Source organism: Sinohyriopsis cumingii, chromosome 15 (assembly GCF_028554795.1).
Source record: "Sinohyriopsis cumingii isolate HCF-2022 chromosome 15, ASM2855479v2, whole genome shotgun sequence".
Taxonomy (NCBI): Eukaryota; Metazoa; Mollusca; class Bivalvia; order Unionida; family Unionidae; genus Sinohyriopsis; species Sinohyriopsis cumingii.
In genome coordinates, this window is record NC_142975.1 from 87,313,204 (window position 1) to 87,333,070 (window position 19,867).

A 19,867-nucleotide genomic window follows, 5' to 3' on the forward strand; every position below is an offset into this window, starting at 1 on the left:
ATCAGGCTGGAAAGAGGTCAGATTGCAACGATGGGTAAAGGCAAGAGCTTTAGACCACTTGAGCAGCCGGGCCCCCGATGGATATATAAATTAGAAAGCTAAAAACGTGTATTTTACGGATCAAAGACCATGTTTTTTTATTTGTTCTTTAATGCATTGAACCTTTGATCATTGCTAGGGATTCGAGAGGCAGGAAGCAAGAATGATACCTCTTTCACATATGGTTACTCCTTGAAACATAAATCTGCAATTTTTTTGCAATTTCACCCAATAACAGACAGACAAACGCAATGTCAATTACGTCACAATGTCCCTGACGCTTTATGAAATAAATTGCGAAAAGTTTCTACATAGTCTCTAATTTCAACTAAAAGACAGACATTCACAACATACATGTCATTGTAGACCTTAACAACCCGTGTTTGTCGTCTTTGCGTGGCCCAACAGAATTGTTACGTAACAAATTAAACTAGTACTAGGGAAAAAGCCAGCATCCTTATTGATTGTCCTTTTTCTTTTTTAATTTCTTTGTTCAGTTTATTTGTATATATTTATGCGTCGACGTGTTGGTCTGAATCTAAAATGGAAATATTTGAAGAGATTTCCTGAAAGAGAGGATGGATGGGTGGTGAGGGAGATTTAATACGTTCAGAATAATGTAATGTCCATATCCCAGTTTCGGTGTAAATTCACAAATTGATATGCGTGTGGTAGGAATTATCAGCTATCTGTCGCATGCAATAAGCACACAAGTGTGTGTGTGTGTGTGTGTGTGTGTGTGTGTGTGTGTGTGTGTTTCTTTGGGCCAAGCTTGTAAATATTTATCTTAGACATCTTTCACGTGTCTTTCTGTAAAAAAAGAGGAACCAAAAATATTTTGAAGTGGCATATAAATTGTTTGTAAGGTGCAATTTTTTTTTGTTCATATCTAATTTCACATGTCGGAATGATTTGTACATGTATCTTTTATTTACAAGAAAAATGTTCTTTGCACGTAACCATTTTCAAAGCATAAAACCAATATCTATTGCCAAAAATATCACCTCGTTAAATATGATATTAATAAAATTTTAAAAGTTAGAAAAAACAAAATATAAAGGTTTAATATAAACATGTTGTAAGGAAATATTGAATTGAACAGCTGCCAATATTTTTTTTTTAAACGGGAAAACTAAAGCTCTTGAAATTGCTCGTCAACATTAATAATATAACGTTTTGCAGCATATTCCAAGCCCCCCACCCCCACCCATCACCACCCGGTACTCAGACCCAAGGGTCATGTTACAAATTCTGTCACATACATTAAGCGACTTGAGACTGATTATATTTGCAGTCTGATTAGGAAATATTTGAAACTTTCATTGTAATTGCATTTTTATTTGGGATATTTTCTATCTGACCCCAAGGATGACACCCCTCTCACATATGGTCATATCACATTCTCTCTTTATACTGCATATTCTGATTCCACAACAACCACATTGTCAGACCTAGGAATCATATTGCAAAATCCGTGACAAACATGTTGTGTATACCTGCTGTGATTGCATATATGCGACTTAATTATGAAATATATTAAAACGCTGATGTAAGCGAATTTTATATTTGAACTTTTACCCTTCCGTGGGACCATGCGAGCGTGAGTCAGCGAAGACACCCCCGTCTTACAAGTTTACCACGAGGAAAACAACTACGAAGTTTCGTGAAATTCAGCCAGTGGTCTAGGAGGAGATAGGGTAAATATAGCTTCACGAACGGACGGACAGATGAGGGTATCACAATATCCCATCTTTTAATTTTGAATGAAAAAGCCAAAACAACAAAAACATAACTAAAGAACTTGGACATAAATCTTATTGAAATTCAGTTACCAGAGAAACAATCCCAGTTCATATGACCTCATAGATCTTTGTGATAAATGTTTTCCGTCTTTGTACAACCCAGCATAAATGCATGTAACAAATGATAGAGGGGTGGGTGTGGAAAGACGCCAGTTGTTTTTTGTTAATGTTAGTTTATATATATTTCTCTATTGTTCATAAGTCGATGTGTATGGGTGATTCGAAACTGACAATACCTGCAAAGAGTGTGCTGTTTTCTACGAGAGAGAGAGAGAGAGAGAGAGAGAGAGATCGTGTGTGATTTTGATTTATAACGTAGCTTTCACAATTTTGTAGTCATATCGCTCCAATGTATGCAGTGTGGCAGTTTACAGTGATGTCTAGCACTGCTGGGGCATCATGCCGCAGACATGTAGCATGATGTTCCATCCAGTCACATTATCCTGACACCAGGCCGACCAGTCCTAACACTAGCCTCTTAATGCTGAGTGCCAAGCGAGGCAACTGTTAGTACCATTTATTTTTGATAAGTATGACTCGGCCGGGAATGAAACCCACGACCTCCCGCATCCGAGGCGGACACTCTAGCCACTAAGCCACCGCAGCAGGAAAGAGAGAGAAAGAGAGAGATAATTTTTTAATAAAACCTTTAATTGGAAACGTTCTGAATACCAGAAAGTCCACCTGCATGCTTTGAAATGTGTGATGTAGGGATTTAAAGTTATCTGCAACATATATAAGGGGTGGGTGACTTTAGTCCAAGTTTGTATAGATGGATATTAGATATCTTTCACGTTTCTTTCTGTAGGAAATCAGTAAATAAACTTTAAAATGACAAACTGATCATCGTAATTCACAGATTGTTTTATTTGTTCGTTATTTAACTGTACATACTATAATATTTTAAGTATATGTTTTAATTCAAAACAATTCACTTTGCATGCAAATAAGTTTAATCTTGTCAAAGACTCGCTTGTTGCAAAAACATGACAAGAATGCAGTTTTAAAGGCAGAAAACAATAAAATTCACACCAAATTAGTTTACATTGACAAATTGAAATATAATAATGGACCTACTGCTGATAACATTGTGCGAAAATAACTGCCCGAGTTGTAATGCACTTTGTTGGGAAACAAAACCTTCCCATGTAATATAATTTCAGACTTAAGTAGAATCAGTGAAGTATGACTTTCAGCTAAGCAGTTCAAAAGAAAAGGATGATTTGATACCTCTGATTAGTGGTTCTTTTCAATGAAGGCACAAACCCAAGAACCTTTTCACCGAGATTCTAAAATATTGCACATACACTGATATGCTCGTTGTCAAGTCGGGACATAGAGTTAAATTATTTTTTTTTAAAAACACTTATTGATTAATTTCTTTTAAAACCATATAATTCTTGCTGCTAATTAGACAAAGGATCTTTTAATCAAATACAGAAAACTATAAAAACTGCAATTGCTCACCATCATAAACTTAACTTCTTACTGCATATACCCAGGAGTCATATTTCAAACCCCTACCTCCGTACTCAGACCCAGGAGTCGTATTCCATGCTAATATCGCCGTATTCAGATCCAGGAGTCTTATTCCAAACCCATGCATCTGTAGTCAGAACTAGGAGGAATATTCCAAACCTTTATCCTTGTACTCAGACCCAGGAGTCATTTTCCAAATCCATGTATCCGTACTCAGACCCAGGAGTCATATTCCAAACACATGCATCTGTATTCAGACCCAGGAGTTATATTCCAAACTCATGCATCCTTACTCAGACCCAGGAGTCTTATTCCAAACCCATGCATCTGTGACGGTGGCACGCATTGGAGTGGGGCTCTTCCAATATATATTAGTTAAATTATGATGGAAGTTCCACCCGGGCTCGTGGGGTTAGAAGGTTAAATTAGTGACGATGTAGATTTACAGCTCTGAGCCCCCAGTCAGCAATGCCGACGGTTAAATTATAGAGAACACGAAGATGAAATTCAATTAATAACAATTTAATAAATTCGATAATTTAAAACGATAAACTCTCAGTCACCCGTCTTTCCCTGGACCAAGTGACAGCCTAATTCATCCCGTGATTTACAGTGTGAGTTCGATTTTCCCCCTGTCCTTGCGTCTACTCATCTCTTTCTTTCCCGCTAATTTCTTCCTTCCTTCCGTTTCTCCAACACCTCCTTCGACTCCGTTTCCCTCTCGACTATCTCCTCCTACAATTTCGCTCCCAATTTCCTCTTCCTCCCTTCTCCTCCTAGACTTCAACTTCTCCTGACTTCTCTCCTTTCTTCTCCTTTCCTCCGTCTCTCTATCTGAGACTGCGGGACCAAACTGTAACTGGTCTGTCCCTCAAAGCTTCCTTATTTGAAGCTGTCTGTACTTAGAATTTCCTGTTCTAAGATATTCCCGCCAATAACAAATGGCTGTTCGGAGTTACGCTATCCTCCTCTTGGCAATCTCTCTAGCGAACTAATTCTTGCCGGAAGACGCGGAGATATCATTCTAGCCAAATCAGGGTCTCTCCCCTATCTAGATTCTGATTGGGTGGCGCTGTGACCCTGTCCAATCGTCTTAGCGGCCAGTTCAACCTGGCTGTCTGTCTGCAGGGAAAAGAAGTTAAGACACTCCCACTTCTTCGGGCAACTTCTTTTGATCTGGACAAACGTTTCCACATCTAGGTGATAACTGACTATCTGGCGGCCTCGCAGCTCCTATGTCTGGCTCTCCACTTCTAGCCACGGCAATCTTACGTAAGGGATTAGTGCTAGCCTGCGGCAATGTTTAACATCAAACAATGGCTTGTCAGAATTACCTTGATTATACATGTTTCAAACTGGGGCTACTCTGGGTCGGGGTAAACGTGACAGCATCCTTACTCACACCCAGGAGTCATATTCCAAACCCATGCATCCGTACTTTGACCCAGGAGTCTTATTCCAAACTCATGCATCCTTACTCAGACCCAGGAGTCATATTCCAAACCCATGCATCCTTACTCAGAACTAGGAGTCTTATTTCAAACCCTTACCATTGTACTCAGACCCAGGAGTCATATTCCAAACTCATGCAGCCTTACTCAGGCCCAGGAGACTTATTCGAAAGAACCAAGAGTCGTATTCCATACTCCTATCCTCGTACACAGATCCAGGAGTCTTATTTCAAATCCCTATCCCTGTACTCGGACCCAGGAGTCATATTCCAAACTTCTACCCCCGCACTCAGACCCAGGAGTCATATTACAAACCCATGCATCCATACTGAGACCCAGGAATCACATTACAAAATCCGTCAGATACATAAGGTTTCCTCCTGCTTTAATTGGATATATTTTGTCGGAAATGTTGAACATGTCACTGTAATCAAAGTTTTCTTTCGTATTTGAAATTGTACACCTCTTGGGAAACTAAGTGGGTTGTTCCATTAAGTGTAACTCTGCAAAGTAGCCCACTGGGGTCTCCCAGAGCAGTGTAAAATGGACTTGACATGGCATCACCCTAGCCATTCTCAGTATGTTGTGATATGGTTTTTCTTTATCTCTGACTGCCTTACCTATTAATGGACTCCATGATAATTAACTGTATAAACTGCCGTTAGAATATATTTATATGGGCTCTAAGTAGAACTGTTTATTGTTTAAGTAGACTACATGTTTTAGACATGTATAGTGGTGGTCAAAAACGTCCCCTCTGATTACTGAAAATCGTGTTTTTCGAAAAACGAATGTGAAGGATGGTGGCGGTGGTTTGGGAATCAAAAATAGTTTTTCACATGACACGTTATTAGGTATATGGCATGTATATTATTACATTCTGTAACATACAATTTATGAAATGAGTGAGAGAGATGTACTCATCTTTGCTTCAAACTGTCCTGATTTCTCCATACCAACATGGAAATAAGAGGTTAATTCTCATCAGAGAGCATTACTATTTTGTTTTCTTGTTCTAATTTCTTACTGTGAAAGGAGTGCAGATAAGTTTTCATTGTGACCCGTCATAACTATGCAGTCAGTAGTAGTGGACAAATATAAACTCAGAAGAAAAATGTGCATCTGTACACATTTTGGTTAAAAGTGTACATGCACAAATTTTTGTTACCTTGAGTTGTAGACAGTTATGAACATATTTTAGAACAATATGTACCACATTCACCTGTTTATTGTTTCCCACAGTTTGTCATGGCCAGTGGCCAATTGTAAATATTGTAGTTTATTTTATGCTAAGCAGTGAATTACTTGATTTCCTAATTAAAATAATATTGATATTTCACTGTAGTGAAAAAAGGAACTACTTTTTTGGGTCAGAACATACTTACCTCCCTTTCATTTTCGGTCAGTGAACTACTTTTTCCCTATGTACATGTCATTGTCATCTCTGTGGCGTCTGCAACCAAAATTAAATTTGTAGTTTGTTGTTCTGGAAATACCAGTTAATTTTTATCAATCTGATGTGGAACTAATTTTGTGTGCAGGTACACATAGTACAGCAGAACATGTATGGTAAACAGCTGACATTACCGTAAGAAATCTGCTGATTCACTGTGTCACAAACTTTATGTAGCCAACGTATGTGTGCATAAAATAAAAAAGAATATTTGCTTGAAACAAGTGAATAACGGATACATTTTATCTTGTGGGTGAAAAACTCTAGTATTTTCACTCTTGAAAATTCTGAGTTTTTCATCCACTCGATAAAATGTATCCATTATTTACTTGTTTCAAGCAAATATCCTCTATATACTGGTACATAATGAATTACCTTGATCGTATCCTAATGTACTCACCATCATTTTAAGTTCTTCTGGCCTCAAGAGAATGTGAACTTATGGTATGGCTAGTTGTGTATCCTTCAACAATTGCAGCGCGGCAGGGTGGTCAAAAGCGCTCACCTTCACAGAGAAATAAATTGCGAAAACAGCTTCTCCAAAACCACCGAGTAGAGTTTGACCAAGCTTGACAAAAAGCATCCTGGCATGAGGACTTTTCAAGTTGTACAAATTATGCTGATCCACCATTGAGCACTTGTATGGTAAGTGGGCAGTTGTCCAACGTTAATGATTTTCTCCAGGTCTAATATTTTGTTTTTAAACTCCAGCTAGTTCTTATTTTAAAATTGTCAATTAGTTTCCTTTTGATGATGCTCCAATTTAATTTTCTGAAGGACAAGTAATTTCAACAATAATTTATATTAACTGCTTTTTGTGAAAAAGATAATTAGCCTCTGGACATTTTTTATGTATAGTAGATTAACGGAGATACGTGATGCTATACAGTGTAAAGATAATACAACTGGAGGCCTGAACAGCACAGTGGTAATATGCTCTCTTGACATCTCTGCTATCTCAGGCTTGATACCTGGCTCTGCACTTATTTGATACCTCTCCACAGTAAATGGTTTTAGTTGGGTTCCCCCATTTTTTTGCACCACAAGTATATGGTAACCAAGCATCAACCTCTCAGCATTCAACAGTTCTTTATATAAATTGAGAACTTGTATAACTGATTCTTTGAGTATGATATAGGTTGCTTCCCTTGTTATAAATAAATTAAAGAAAACAGCAACAAGCCAGATCTTGCAAAAGTTTATTAGGAAAGAGTAGAAAAGAACAATGAGCATGAAATGAATATTTAGAGTTTCCTTGTGAATGTAAAACTTAAGTAACCATATGTAAAACATTCTGATGCAAAAGCTGTGGTAAATAACCTATCAAATCAAAAGCTGTGGTAAATAATAACCTATCAAATCAAAAGCTGTGGCATATATCAACCTATCAAATCAAAAGCTGTGGTAAATAATAACCTATCATCAAATCACAAAAGTTGAAGTTCATGCTTAAGAAAAATTTCAAGTCAAACAGTTGATTATTAATGAAATAATCTTTATATAATAGATTTTCATGTATTCCATCTACCTGTTGGATATCACTTTATTCAAACAATCTCAAAAATGAGTAATACAGTAAAATGTCTTAAAAGACAATTGCTATACGAGACCACCTTCATTGATACCAGATTCTCAATGCATAAATTTATTGATTATATTGTGTTGTGACCTGTAATAAGAGACCACCTGACTTGAAAGACAATGAATTTTGTGGCAGAAGGGGTAGTATATATGTACTGGGTTTAATGTTACTTCAGCACAATCCTAGTTAAATAGCGCTGATTATATGTAATGTTCCAAAAAAGGTAAAAAATGCTTTTGGGAGATAAACATTTCCCAAGAAAAAGGATACGCCACGAGATAAAATATAAAATTGTTAAAATTCTTTAAAAGATACACAAAATATGGGTAAAGAAAGAAAAATAAAAAATCCTTCAAGTACAGGGTCAAAATTGATTTTAAAAGCTGCATTCTTTTAGACTCTAAGCTTCGTTTTGGTGGCATAGCAGGGTGGTCTTTTATAACAGGTTATATTGTATTAGTAATGTTGAGTGAACAGACAATTTGTATTGTATTTTATAAATGCTGAATAAGAACTGGATATTTGTTCTTAACACTTCAACTTATCTGAAGATATATACATTCAGAGGCAAGTTCAGTACAGAATTAAGCAGGGAATTACAAAACAGTCTCCAGAGTTCATTTGATAGGTGCAAAATACAGCAAGGAATTACAAAACAGTCTTCAGAGTTGTTCATTTGATTGGTACAAAATACAGCAAGGAATTACAAAATAGTCTCCAGAGTAGTTCATTTGATTGGCTTCAGAATAAAGCGGAGAAATACAAAACTCACCAGAGGTGTTCATTTTTGGTACAGAATACAGCAGGGAATTACAAAACAGTCTCCAGAGTAGTTCATTTGATTTCTGGTGAATAAAGCAAGGAATTACAAAATAGTCTCCAGAGTTCATTTGACTGGTACAGAATAAAGCAGGGAAATACAAAACAGTCTCCAGAGTTGTTAATTTCATTGTAAATGATATAGTCAATGTGGTGTATGAAATAAAAAGAGGTGATACATTGCTATATTCGGACCTCTGCAGATATCTGCATTACAGGCTATAGTTTAGAAATAGATTTAGAAGAATTGGAAATAATATAAATTGTTGGTTGTTTTCTACTGGGTTGTCATCTATTCTGTCAGCTTGGCATCGGGAGGTGGGATATCCAGTTCCTCATACAGGAAGGGCTTTAATGGTTGCTGGTAGAGGGACTTAGCTGGCCACTTCTGTTGGTTTGTCTTGGTCTCCATGGTTATTAGAGAGTCCGTCAGTTCCTTTACAGGTGCAGGGTTCTTTTCTTCATTGCTCTCTACAGGTGGCATTGGACTGTAGCCAGAGTTCATCTTCACTTGGGATGGAGTTACTGGTGGAGATAGAGGTCTAGGCAGATCACTGTAAAAGTTCTGCAGAAGAAATTGGATACTTATGAAATGCAGTTAAATTTTCTACCTACTGAGACCCTGACTTTTCTTGTAATAATAATAATGACTTTATTTAAAGAAGGCAACACAGTCAGCTGCATGGAACTAATTCTCCTTGTGGTCCTCTATTATATGCACATTTACATACATAGTACACAGAATTCCCCCCCATCAATACACAACTTCATACTGACAAAATAAATAAAAATTAATAAAAATTAATAATACCTAAATCTATATATGGACATAATTAACAGACAATTTTATAAGAATGTGCCCCAACTAGGTACTGCAACTTTTGTATATCAGTACAAAATACATGTAAGTGAGACCGCAAAGTGGAAGCTTTGAGAATTTAACCTTTCAGTCATGAGTCTCAAACTCGAATCACACTGAGGGCTGCATAAGGGCATTTTTGATGGCCCAAGGGCCACACCACCTCTGTTATCTCTCATAACACCTTGTGACCCCAATCATAATGTGAGTCACAAGATATGGCTTGGTGGGCTGCATGCTGCTGATGGGCCACATGTTTGAGACTGCTGCTTTAAGTTGTATTTGTCAAATCAATCAGGTTCCACTTCTCATCCACCGATTAAATTACAATTAAATGCATTTAAGTATGCGCTTCCTTGAATTTACTTTGGGATTCTGTTCTAAATGAATGGCACCAAATATGAAAACTGTTCTTAACAAGTTCTTTTTTTAGTTTTGGAATGGAGAGATGGTTAGCTGAAAGTGATCTTAAATTGGGAGTGTTGCCTTGCTTTTTCTGCATTATATAACTTTTTGAGATAATAGGGCAATATTGTTTGAAACACAGTGCATAAGTTTAACCTTTCTCAAAAATATTTGCTCACTCATGTTAACATTTTAATATCATATACTGCATTTGGAATTGGGATATTTTCAGAATTTTCTTGGACAGGTCTGCAAGCAGAATAATTTGTAAATACCCATGCCAGAAGTGTTTTCCCAAATAACAAAAAGCAGTCCAAGCATTATGCTATATAGCTTTTGTAATATATTAATCAATGTTTAATTGATTGATGTGACCTTGGTTAATAACCAGACATGAATTGAATTTATGACATATGACTCAAATATGTTATTCCATTGCAACATGTCAACCTTCGTCCACCCTTGATCCAAAGTATTTTGTTATGGGCATAACCACTTGTAGGCAAATTTTATTCAACTTAAAGGCTAAAACTGATTTTTTCCAATTTTATTATCTTTTGTTGGGTAGTTTTCATTACCACTTAAATATTGTTTGTGTTTATTTTCATGCAATTTTTTCTTAAACAAGAAATCTGATCTAAGACTATCTGAAGGGAGACCACTAGGTCTGATTTTAGCTATTTGAAATCTGGTAGAGTAGTGTCATGTGCATAAAGGTTGGTTGATGAAAAACAGTTACCCATTTCAAATTAAGAGTGGGCCCAGGATTTATCTCTCTGGTACTCTACATTTAACTGGTTTATTTTAAACAAAACTCCATTTTATTTGACACAATGTTTTTTCTTTGTTAAATAGAATGCAAACCAAACAGTTGTGGAATTGTCACAATGGTAAATGTCCAATTTATTAATACGAATATCAATATCAATGAGGCCAAAAATATTTTCTAAGATCAATTAGTATGGACCCTGCTAATTTCCCTTGATCTATGTCAGTAATCCAGCTGTCATGGAGACCAAGACAATCTCACAGGAGTGGTTTTCTCTGAAATTTGGTTGGTTTCAGTGAGTTAAGTTATAAGTTTTTGTTACAGTCATTTTGTAGAATATTTTATTACACTTGCAAAGTGAATAAGCTGATAATTACTATATTAACCAAATAATACTATCTGCCTGATCGAAAATCAGTTGGAAAAAAATATTACCATTGGTTGAGTCCTGGCTGCAGCATGAACCTTGCCTCTAATGTACCTGTAAAAAGAGAATTTTACATTTGTGAAAACATTTGCAGAGATAAAACATTTAGTTACCCTATGCATGAAAAATGTGCATAAATTGGCAAATAGTCGGTTGTTTAAAAGAAAACAGTCTAAAATCTTCTTTTACAAAATTAGTACTTGTATGATGCAAATGCACGTGAAGTCTTAAAAAATAATCAAGTCAACTATGATATAGATCTTTAATTTATGTACAACCGTCTCCTTGACCATGTAGCTTTTACATTCTATAAATGGCTACCTTCATATAGATCTTTAATTTATGTACAACCGTCTCCTGGACCATGTAGCTTTTGCCACCATTCAAAGAATGTCACTTCAATTGTAGCCAAAGTGTATTGATAACTTTCATTAAAATCTTGATTTAGGCCATGTTTAGACATATTAACATAAATCAACAGTGATCCACAAAACTACCATTACTGAGATTAAAGTCCTTTTAATGAAACTATAAATAAACATTGTCATTGATGCAACTGTTTATTGAGCAGCAAATATTTCTGAAAGTGTTTATGTTTTTAAACAATGGGGGATTTTAATTTTAGGAAGGTACATTTTTGTGACTGCAGATCAAAAGTCATACAATATTTAAAGTGGAAAATGCTTATGGGATTTATTTCTGAGACTGCTAAATCTGTAATGATTTTTTTACCTCGAAAAATTCTCACAATACTTTTTTCCTGATTTTTGATCTGAACAGAATTGTATTTACAATTATGCTGGGTTTTTTTTAATAGTGTTAATTGCAAAGAAAATCTACTGCATAGTAACCCCCCAAAAAACTTGCTGATAGGTATGGAATAGTTGTAGATGTATACTGTACTTACTTCCAATGGAAGAACATCCCTGATTATGCCATGAAAATCTAAACCCTAGATATAAACCATGTATCTGTAGGTAAGGAATAGTTGTATATCTTGCTACTGTTTTTGTAGGTATGGAATAGTTGTATATTTTACTACTATATTTGTAGGTATGGAATAGTTGTAAATTTTGCCACTGTATTTGTAGGTATAGAATATTGTTTATTTTACTACTGTATTTGAAGGTATGGAATCGTTGTATATTTTACTATTGTATTTGTACATATGGAATAGTTGTATATTTTACTACTGTGCTTCTTCCAAATTAATAATACCCAAGCTTATTGCTAAAAAGTTTAAAGATTACTGTAGTAATAAAACTAGTATATATAGGCATGGAATAGAGTACATGTATAAATGTACTTACTTTGCAAGGAAGAACACCCCTGTACCAACAACTGCCAAGCTGAGTAGGGTCATGATAGCAATGAAGTAAGGCTGTGTAACGCATTCGTATCCATTGCCATGATTATTGCATGTCTGGAATGAGTAGCAGGGGTTTTTGCCACAAGCATTCACCTCCACATCACAATATTGGCCCTTGTATCCCGCATCACAGTTACAATAGTAGTATTTCTCGAATCCCTGGGTGCGTCGCAAGTCATCACAACTGTACAGACTGGCATTCAAACCTTAAATGTTTTGAGAGGAAATATTGTGCTTTGTTATCACAATGAATCAAACATTTTTATTAAATTGTTTTTATTTTTTTAATTTGGCAAGAAAAGTAAATGGTCCGTCATATTTTCATAATGAGAGACTCAATATTTAATGTTATTTTCAAAAATGATATATATAAAATGTGCAAATACTTGTGAAATTTAATTAAGCTAAAAAGAATTTAATATTTAATCTGCAACATATAGCTATTATTATGTTGCTGTGCTGGTAAACCCAACTACATAAATACAGATCACCTAATTTGTGAAAACGAACTATGCTCAAGTTTCAAAATTTACTTACTGGCACAAGTTCCATGGTAACATGGGTTTTCCATAATGACAAATTTTAGGGTGAGAACAGAAGAAAGACTGTCTGCGCTGTCTTTCACAAATAGATATGCTTCATCGATGCCAATAAATACTGCTGTCTGCTTGTACGCCACATCAACAAGGATCCATTTCATCCAGCTGGAAGGATGGTTGACTTCCGTAGCATAACACTAGAAATATAAAAATATAAAAAAAAACATTGTGAGTGAGCAGGGCTGACAAAAATATCACCTAGTTTGTAATGGTAAGTGATGTCTCATAACCATTTAAGTACAGGTCATTAAGGGCCAGTTTAGATGCACCATTATCCTGAGATGTACAAACACCGAAACTGGTTTTGATTTTTTGTGAGCAGTAAAGACAGGCAAAAAGACAATATGAAGTACAGGTGGATGATGTGAATACTGCATGGTCCCTTATATTGTTAAGTGGGATCTATATAGATTTATCAACAGCTTTCAAAGAATGACAATTCTTAATACACAGTAATGTACAGAAAGTTGCCAAAGTGGTCATGATATAAACAATAACCCTATATAAACTACTTCCCAATTTGTATATCACATTGATTTTTCATTTTTTAACAGTGTGTACAATTATTTCCAATGATAGTGGCATGATAAATATGCACAGACCTCATTCATAACTGAACTTATCAAAGATCCTGATGATACCAAATGTTTTATTTTTTATTCACCAAAATTGGAGAAATGTATTCATTTGAGAGATAACAAACTCAGCCAATCAGATGCCAATACCTCAATAATATGTGCAGGTCTCACCTTACATACAACCTACCTGAGAACATGGTACAAGCTGGAGCAAAAACACAAATTTTCCACCTGTGTTGCAACAAGCTCATCCAATCAGTGGCAAGATTATCTTAAAAATATGAAGTGGTCTTGCTCACAATCAACAAATCCAACATTCTGATGGTATAGGACAAATTAACATTGATCAAAAAACCATATCAGATTGGATTTGTTAAACTGTTGACAATTTGAGCCCATCAAAAGTAAGATCATTTCATTAATATAGATCTCACTAAGAATCATACTCAACCAAACTAACTGCTCTGGTAGCCTAAGTGGTTAGAACATTCACCTTGGATGCAGGAGGTCATGGGTTTGAACCCTGGCTGAGTTATACCAAAGACTTATAAAAAATGTACAAGCATCTGCCTAGCTTGGCACTCAGCATTAAGAGGTTAATGTTAGGACTGTTCGGTCTGGAAGATAATGTGAACGCATGGGACATGATGCTCCAGTGCAAGAGAGAATTATAAATTGCCACACAGCAGACACTGTAGTGATATAACTGAAATTTTTTAAAATCTACATTAAAAGCCCAAATCTCTCACACACACAACTCTTTTATTGGTTTATTACCAAATTTTACCAAACTCTTACTAAAAATACAGTCTCTTGAATGGTTACAAAAATCCATGAATCATATGCAGGCTGTCTGAGTGAAAATCAAAAGCCATTTATCTTATCAAGTCCTACCTGTTTTTGGTGGCATTTAGATATGTAACAAATGACAAGGTTTTGTTCACTTTAAACTTATTTAAGATAACTTTCAATCAAAGCATACCCCTACCTCAAAATCCCGGAGACTTATTTTTAGCAGGGAGAAATTAAAAATTAAGAAAAATCTGAATCTTGTAGAATGCTGACACAATGATTTACAAAACTAAAAACGTAGGTATTTTACACATTTCAAGCTTTGTTCATAATAATTATCACCCATGCGGTCTGTACTAAAGTCAGAATTTTTTGTTCCTTTTTATAAATTTTTCAATTTAGTGTAAAAATAATTGTAGGAATATATATATATATATATATATATATTCAGTTTTGTATAGAAAAAATTGGAAGAAAAAGAAAGATACTGCACAAAAAAAGTTAAAGTACAGAAGCTATTAAATTGTATGGACTGCATGTGTAGAGAAAAATCAGAGAATAAAAAATTATAAATAACACATATCTTGCATTTCAAAACATGAAAAGATGATAGTAACACTCAGTATGAGGGTGATATACCTGATATAGTGGCTCTCCCTCTCCCTCTCACAAATATTTCCAGATACAAATGCATATGCAGAAATAGTGGCACACATTCACTCAAAAACAAGAAGATATACATACTCAAATAAAGAAGATTCTTTCAATTAATGTCCAAATCAGTTACCTTGCCCTGTGGTGAACATTGATCCTTGTAGTGGTTGGGGATTTCTTCCCGTTGGTTAAGAAGTGTGATGGTGCCATTATTAGTGTCAGGAATAGTCGAGTTGATTGTTAAAATGTTGGACTCACTTTCCACATCATACGCTCCAAAGTAAACAGTTTGCGTTATATTCTCATCTGTTTCATTCTTCTTCTGATTCAAGTAGATCTGTTGGTAGATTAACATTATAAATGTATCTTGCTGACTCGCTTGTGATGGCCATTTTACCCATATTATATAGCAATAAGTTTAGGTTGTCAAGAGATTTTAGTAATTCAGATTAAAACTGTGATAATAAATCCAGTACAATTTATCAACATATATTACATCCCAAAAACTTATAAGAAATGAAAACTATTCCTAAATGTGATTTCCACTAAATATACCCTTGATATAGTATGGTATTCCTTTTTTGTGGGAAATTTAGCTTTCTTACAAAAAATCTACAAAATAATTTAGAATTTACAAAATATTGTGACTAGAATATTAAAAAAATTAAAAACAAACTAGTTTAAATGTAGTCACTACAAATAAATGTACAATGATACAAAATGTAACAACTCCATCCTCTGTGACAAGATGCAAATCTTAATTACCTACATGAAGCTGATGTAGCTTTGTTTCCAGTTAGGTATGTATGTCTGTATTAGCATTTAATGGCACACCAGCACAATAATGGCTATATCGTGCACATTACAAAGTAAAGTTTCTAAAAATGTAAAATAGAAGAATTGTACAAAACTTAAGGAAGATAAATGCATCTAAATAAATGTATACATGATAATATTTAAAATGTGAAAATGTTAAACTTTTGTAAAATTGTTTTATCAAATAATACATTAGAATAGTCTGTGATAAGTACAACTATTTATTGATACATATATTAATATTATCTTCTTCTGGTTTTGCTTTATTTAAAAATCAATCCTTTCATTAATCAATCATCTCAGGATAACATGCTGTTCAAGTTTATTGCTAAGTGCAAACACAGAAACTTTTGAAATAGCCATATTGGAATAAAATTACTACTGACAAGTGCATGTGACAAAATTAATGCACATGACCTTCACAAATTTAAAAAGACATCCCTAAAAGAGACTGACAAGCATATTCAGTAATCAATTATCTCTGTCGGGTCTCTTTCATCTGTCCTTTCATTTCTTTTAAGTGCTGACTATTAAAGTCCTTCTCAGATATTCTTGCTAATTTGCTGACAAATTATTTTCTCATATGTGTAAGTGAACATGTATATAATACAGTTGTAAAGGCAGCATATAATTCTTTATCATGCCTTGAACTTCTCTCAAACACTGTCAAAATATACTCACTTACAAGTCTGGTTAAATCTTAAAAAAGCTCAGTCAATGAAATTACATCATTTATTGTATTCTTCAGATATAATCACAAACTGAATTCATGAAAATCCATTCATACTAATTTGTTTTGTCGTCACCAAAAACCAGTACACTAAGCCAAGACCTTTGACCTTAAAATCAATTACAGAGTGTTGACTATAAACTTGTTGATTGGAATGCAACTGAAAACAAAGTCTGGTCAAAATGAATATGTGAATGTATAAGTAACTGTGCTCATAAGCCCAATGAAAGCAAAGACCTTTGACTCAACTCCAGTGTAAATTGGGTCTTGTTTTAAAACCCCTTCCCAAACGTCTGATATGCTGATGGTCCGCTCCATACCATTTTTATTCAGAACCAATTGCATATGGTAAGAACTGATTTAGTGAAAACCCCATGACAATAACAGCAGTCAAAATATGATTGTCAAGATGGCAACTATGGTGCCATGTTGGATGTCAAATGAGCACTATCTTGATTCAGAACCTGCCACATATTGACATATTGCTCTAGCACAGATGCCAACCCTAACTGATCTGAAATAGGAATTTCAGTTTTAACACAGTTATAATCCAAACACAAAATACAGTAGAAATAATTATCCTAAAATTTATTTAAAACCTTGCTTGTTCAAAATGCTTTTTGGATAAGGTGGTATGCCTAAAAATTCCAGTGAGAAAAGAATTCAAGAAATGACAAATTTTTCGTGTTTGTTCACTCCTGATGTTTTCCGTATCTCATTTGGAATTTTTGTAGCACATATTTCTCAAGAGGTAGAATATGCATCAGCCATCTGTTTCAAAATCTTCCCCAAACTTTCTCAAGTGATTCAGCTTGACTAGCAGACATATTTTGCTTCTGTGATGCAGGTACTTCATTATGCTTTCATAAAAAATTACAATCTGAAATAACAAGCATTTCAGTGATTCAGATATACCAGTGTGGATCACCTATAAACAATTTTTCCTGATGCAAAATTGGAATCTATAGGAAGTGACTGTATGGGCATAATCTGAGGTTAAAAATCAGAGTAATTCCACAAAAACTGATGGTTGGCAACTGTGCTACATTGCATTAACGACAACGCTATGATGACACCAACATTCATTCAGGAGAACTAACCATATAAAGATTTTCAAGATATCCATCAAGGCAGCCATTTTGGAGGCTAGATCTGCATAATATTTGGATGGGAGCAACTACCTATTGTAGGTAAGAAATGCTAGAAAACAAAACAATACTGGTATGACCATCCATTCTGGAGAGGTAGTTGCAAAATCAAGATCTTTTGATCTTAGGAGTCTTTTATCATTTCAAATCAAAAACATAATATAAAATATAAATCATTCATCAGAAGTAGTTAGAATTAGATATTCAAGTTGGCCATCACAGCTGGCATGTTGGAGGTCTGACTGCTACTATTGCAAATTTGGACTAACTACATACCATAAAAAGTCTTTTAGTGAAAACCCCATACCAATATAACCATCCATTCAGAAATGGTACTGACAACAGGATTTCATGATGGTTACCACTGAGACCATCTTGTTGATCCGATTGGCACCATTTTCATTTAGGCAAACAGCATAATGTAAAATTTGTGAAATTACCATGTCATTTCAGAAGAAACCGCAGGAACAAATTGTCAAAACTGCAGACATAGTGTCCATATTGGATATCCAAAAGACAGTTTTCATTTAGGAAACAGATATCACAAGAAGTCTTTTAGTGAAACCCTAATGCCAATATGGCCATCTATTTAGAAGAAGTAGCAATGAACAAGATGGCCACAATAGTTGCTTTTGGATGTCAAATTGGCACCAATATCATTTAGAAACAAGTCGACATGAAAACTCTTTGGATGAAAACCACATACTGATACAGTCATCTGTTCAGGAGCAGTAGCAGTAACAAGGCTTCCAAGATGGCAACTTTGGTGGCCATACTGAATGTTAGGGGCACTGTTTTCATTTAGGACCAACTAGGTATAACATTATGTCTTTGAGAGGAAATCTCATGTCAGTATGATGCTGAGACTGTTCAGAAGTAGTGGTGATAACAAGATTTTCACCATGGTGGTCATGTTGGACATGAAATCAACACCAATTACTTTAAAATCAACAAGGCATTTTAAGAAATCTTTCAGTGAAAACCATGTCAATATAACCACCCATTCAGGAGGAGTAATGATTAAAAGATTTTCAAGATGGATGTTTGTGTTCTCAGTTATGACCATCTAGACCCTAGGATGATGCTGACTGGTTTAACACATTTTTAATGTATTATATCATGTTGACAAAATGAGAGGTAGGTGCCTTTCAAAGGACACAGCAAGGTGTCTGAACTGAGTTGGCCTGGATGGGTATCAAACCTGTGTCATTAGATTATGAACCTGGTGCTCTACCTGTAGTTGAGGAGAAGAAAGCAATGCTAACAGACAGACAGATGCAGAACAGACCATCTGAACTTTTCTTATGTTGACCAGTAGTGCTAAAAATGACTAGTGCTAAAAATATGCATCTATCCTTATTATCCAAAGCTAATGGTATTAAATGACATGTTATACACAAAAATATAAACTTTAAAATCAAATATCATCACCATTATCACTTGAAAAAGTATTCTGGAGTCTGTTAATCAATATAACTTGTAAATTTGAGGAATGACATTGACTACTCCTTACCATAACTGGCTCCGTAGGGTCTGCTCCAAGGAGGGAATATTTGTTGTCACTGTAAACAAATATATATGGGGCATCATTGATGTCCTGCACAACTATTGTAAGGTTGACAAGTGAGCTGGCAGACTTCACTCCGACCATGGATGGTACATCTTGCAGTTTTACGATAATTGTAACATTACCAGAGCAGTCCTGACATGGTGTGAAAACCAATCTGAAATTAAATTAATAGTGTTTTTATTCATTCAACCATTGTTATGATATTTAATCTATATGTCATCCTTAAATTACTGTCCATGACTGTAAGTTGTACTTCAGATAATGGTCACTCATAAAGTTTTCATAGCATTTGAGTCATATTTACAATTAGCTTTTTTTTGTTGGATTGCTTCACATCCCGTTAGGATATATGACAAGTGAAAATGTGTCTAATTAGGAATTTGATAAGCAAATAACTCTGTGGGAATCCATTTGTGAATAGAGTTTACAGTTGTGTTGTTGAAATCTGATATAATTCAAGAGGAATTACTTATTTACAATATTCTTTGGAATTACTTAAGTTCTTATTGACTTATGGATTAATGCA

The 19,867-nt window shown here is 35.0% G+C and overlaps 1 protein-coding gene across 1 annotated transcript in view; it reads right to left on the minus strand.

Moving 5' to 3' along the window:
• Positions 1 to 7,409: 7,409 nt before the first annotated feature.
• The window catches only part of LOC149782250 (uncharacterized), a 300,926-nt gene continuing 288,468 nt past the window's right edge, over positions 7,410 to 19,867 (minus strand). Inside the window, exons 115-120 of the mRNA XM_089935100.1 lie at positions 19,285 to 19,495; positions 15,211 to 15,414; positions 12,992 to 13,190; positions 12,396 to 12,660; positions 11,094 to 11,139; positions 7,410 to 9,190 (exon numbers count right to left, since the gene is read on the minus strand). Of these exons, the coding sequence (XP_089791226.1) occupies positions 8,918 to 9,190; positions 11,094 to 11,139; positions 12,396 to 12,660; positions 12,992 to 13,190; positions 15,211 to 15,414; positions 19,285 to 19,495 (1,198 nt within the window). The 3' untranslated portion in view covers positions 7,410 to 8,917. The remainder of the gene's footprint in view (positions 9,191 to 11,093; positions 11,140 to 12,395; positions 12,661 to 12,991; positions 13,191 to 15,210; positions 15,415 to 19,284; positions 19,496 to 19,867) is intronic.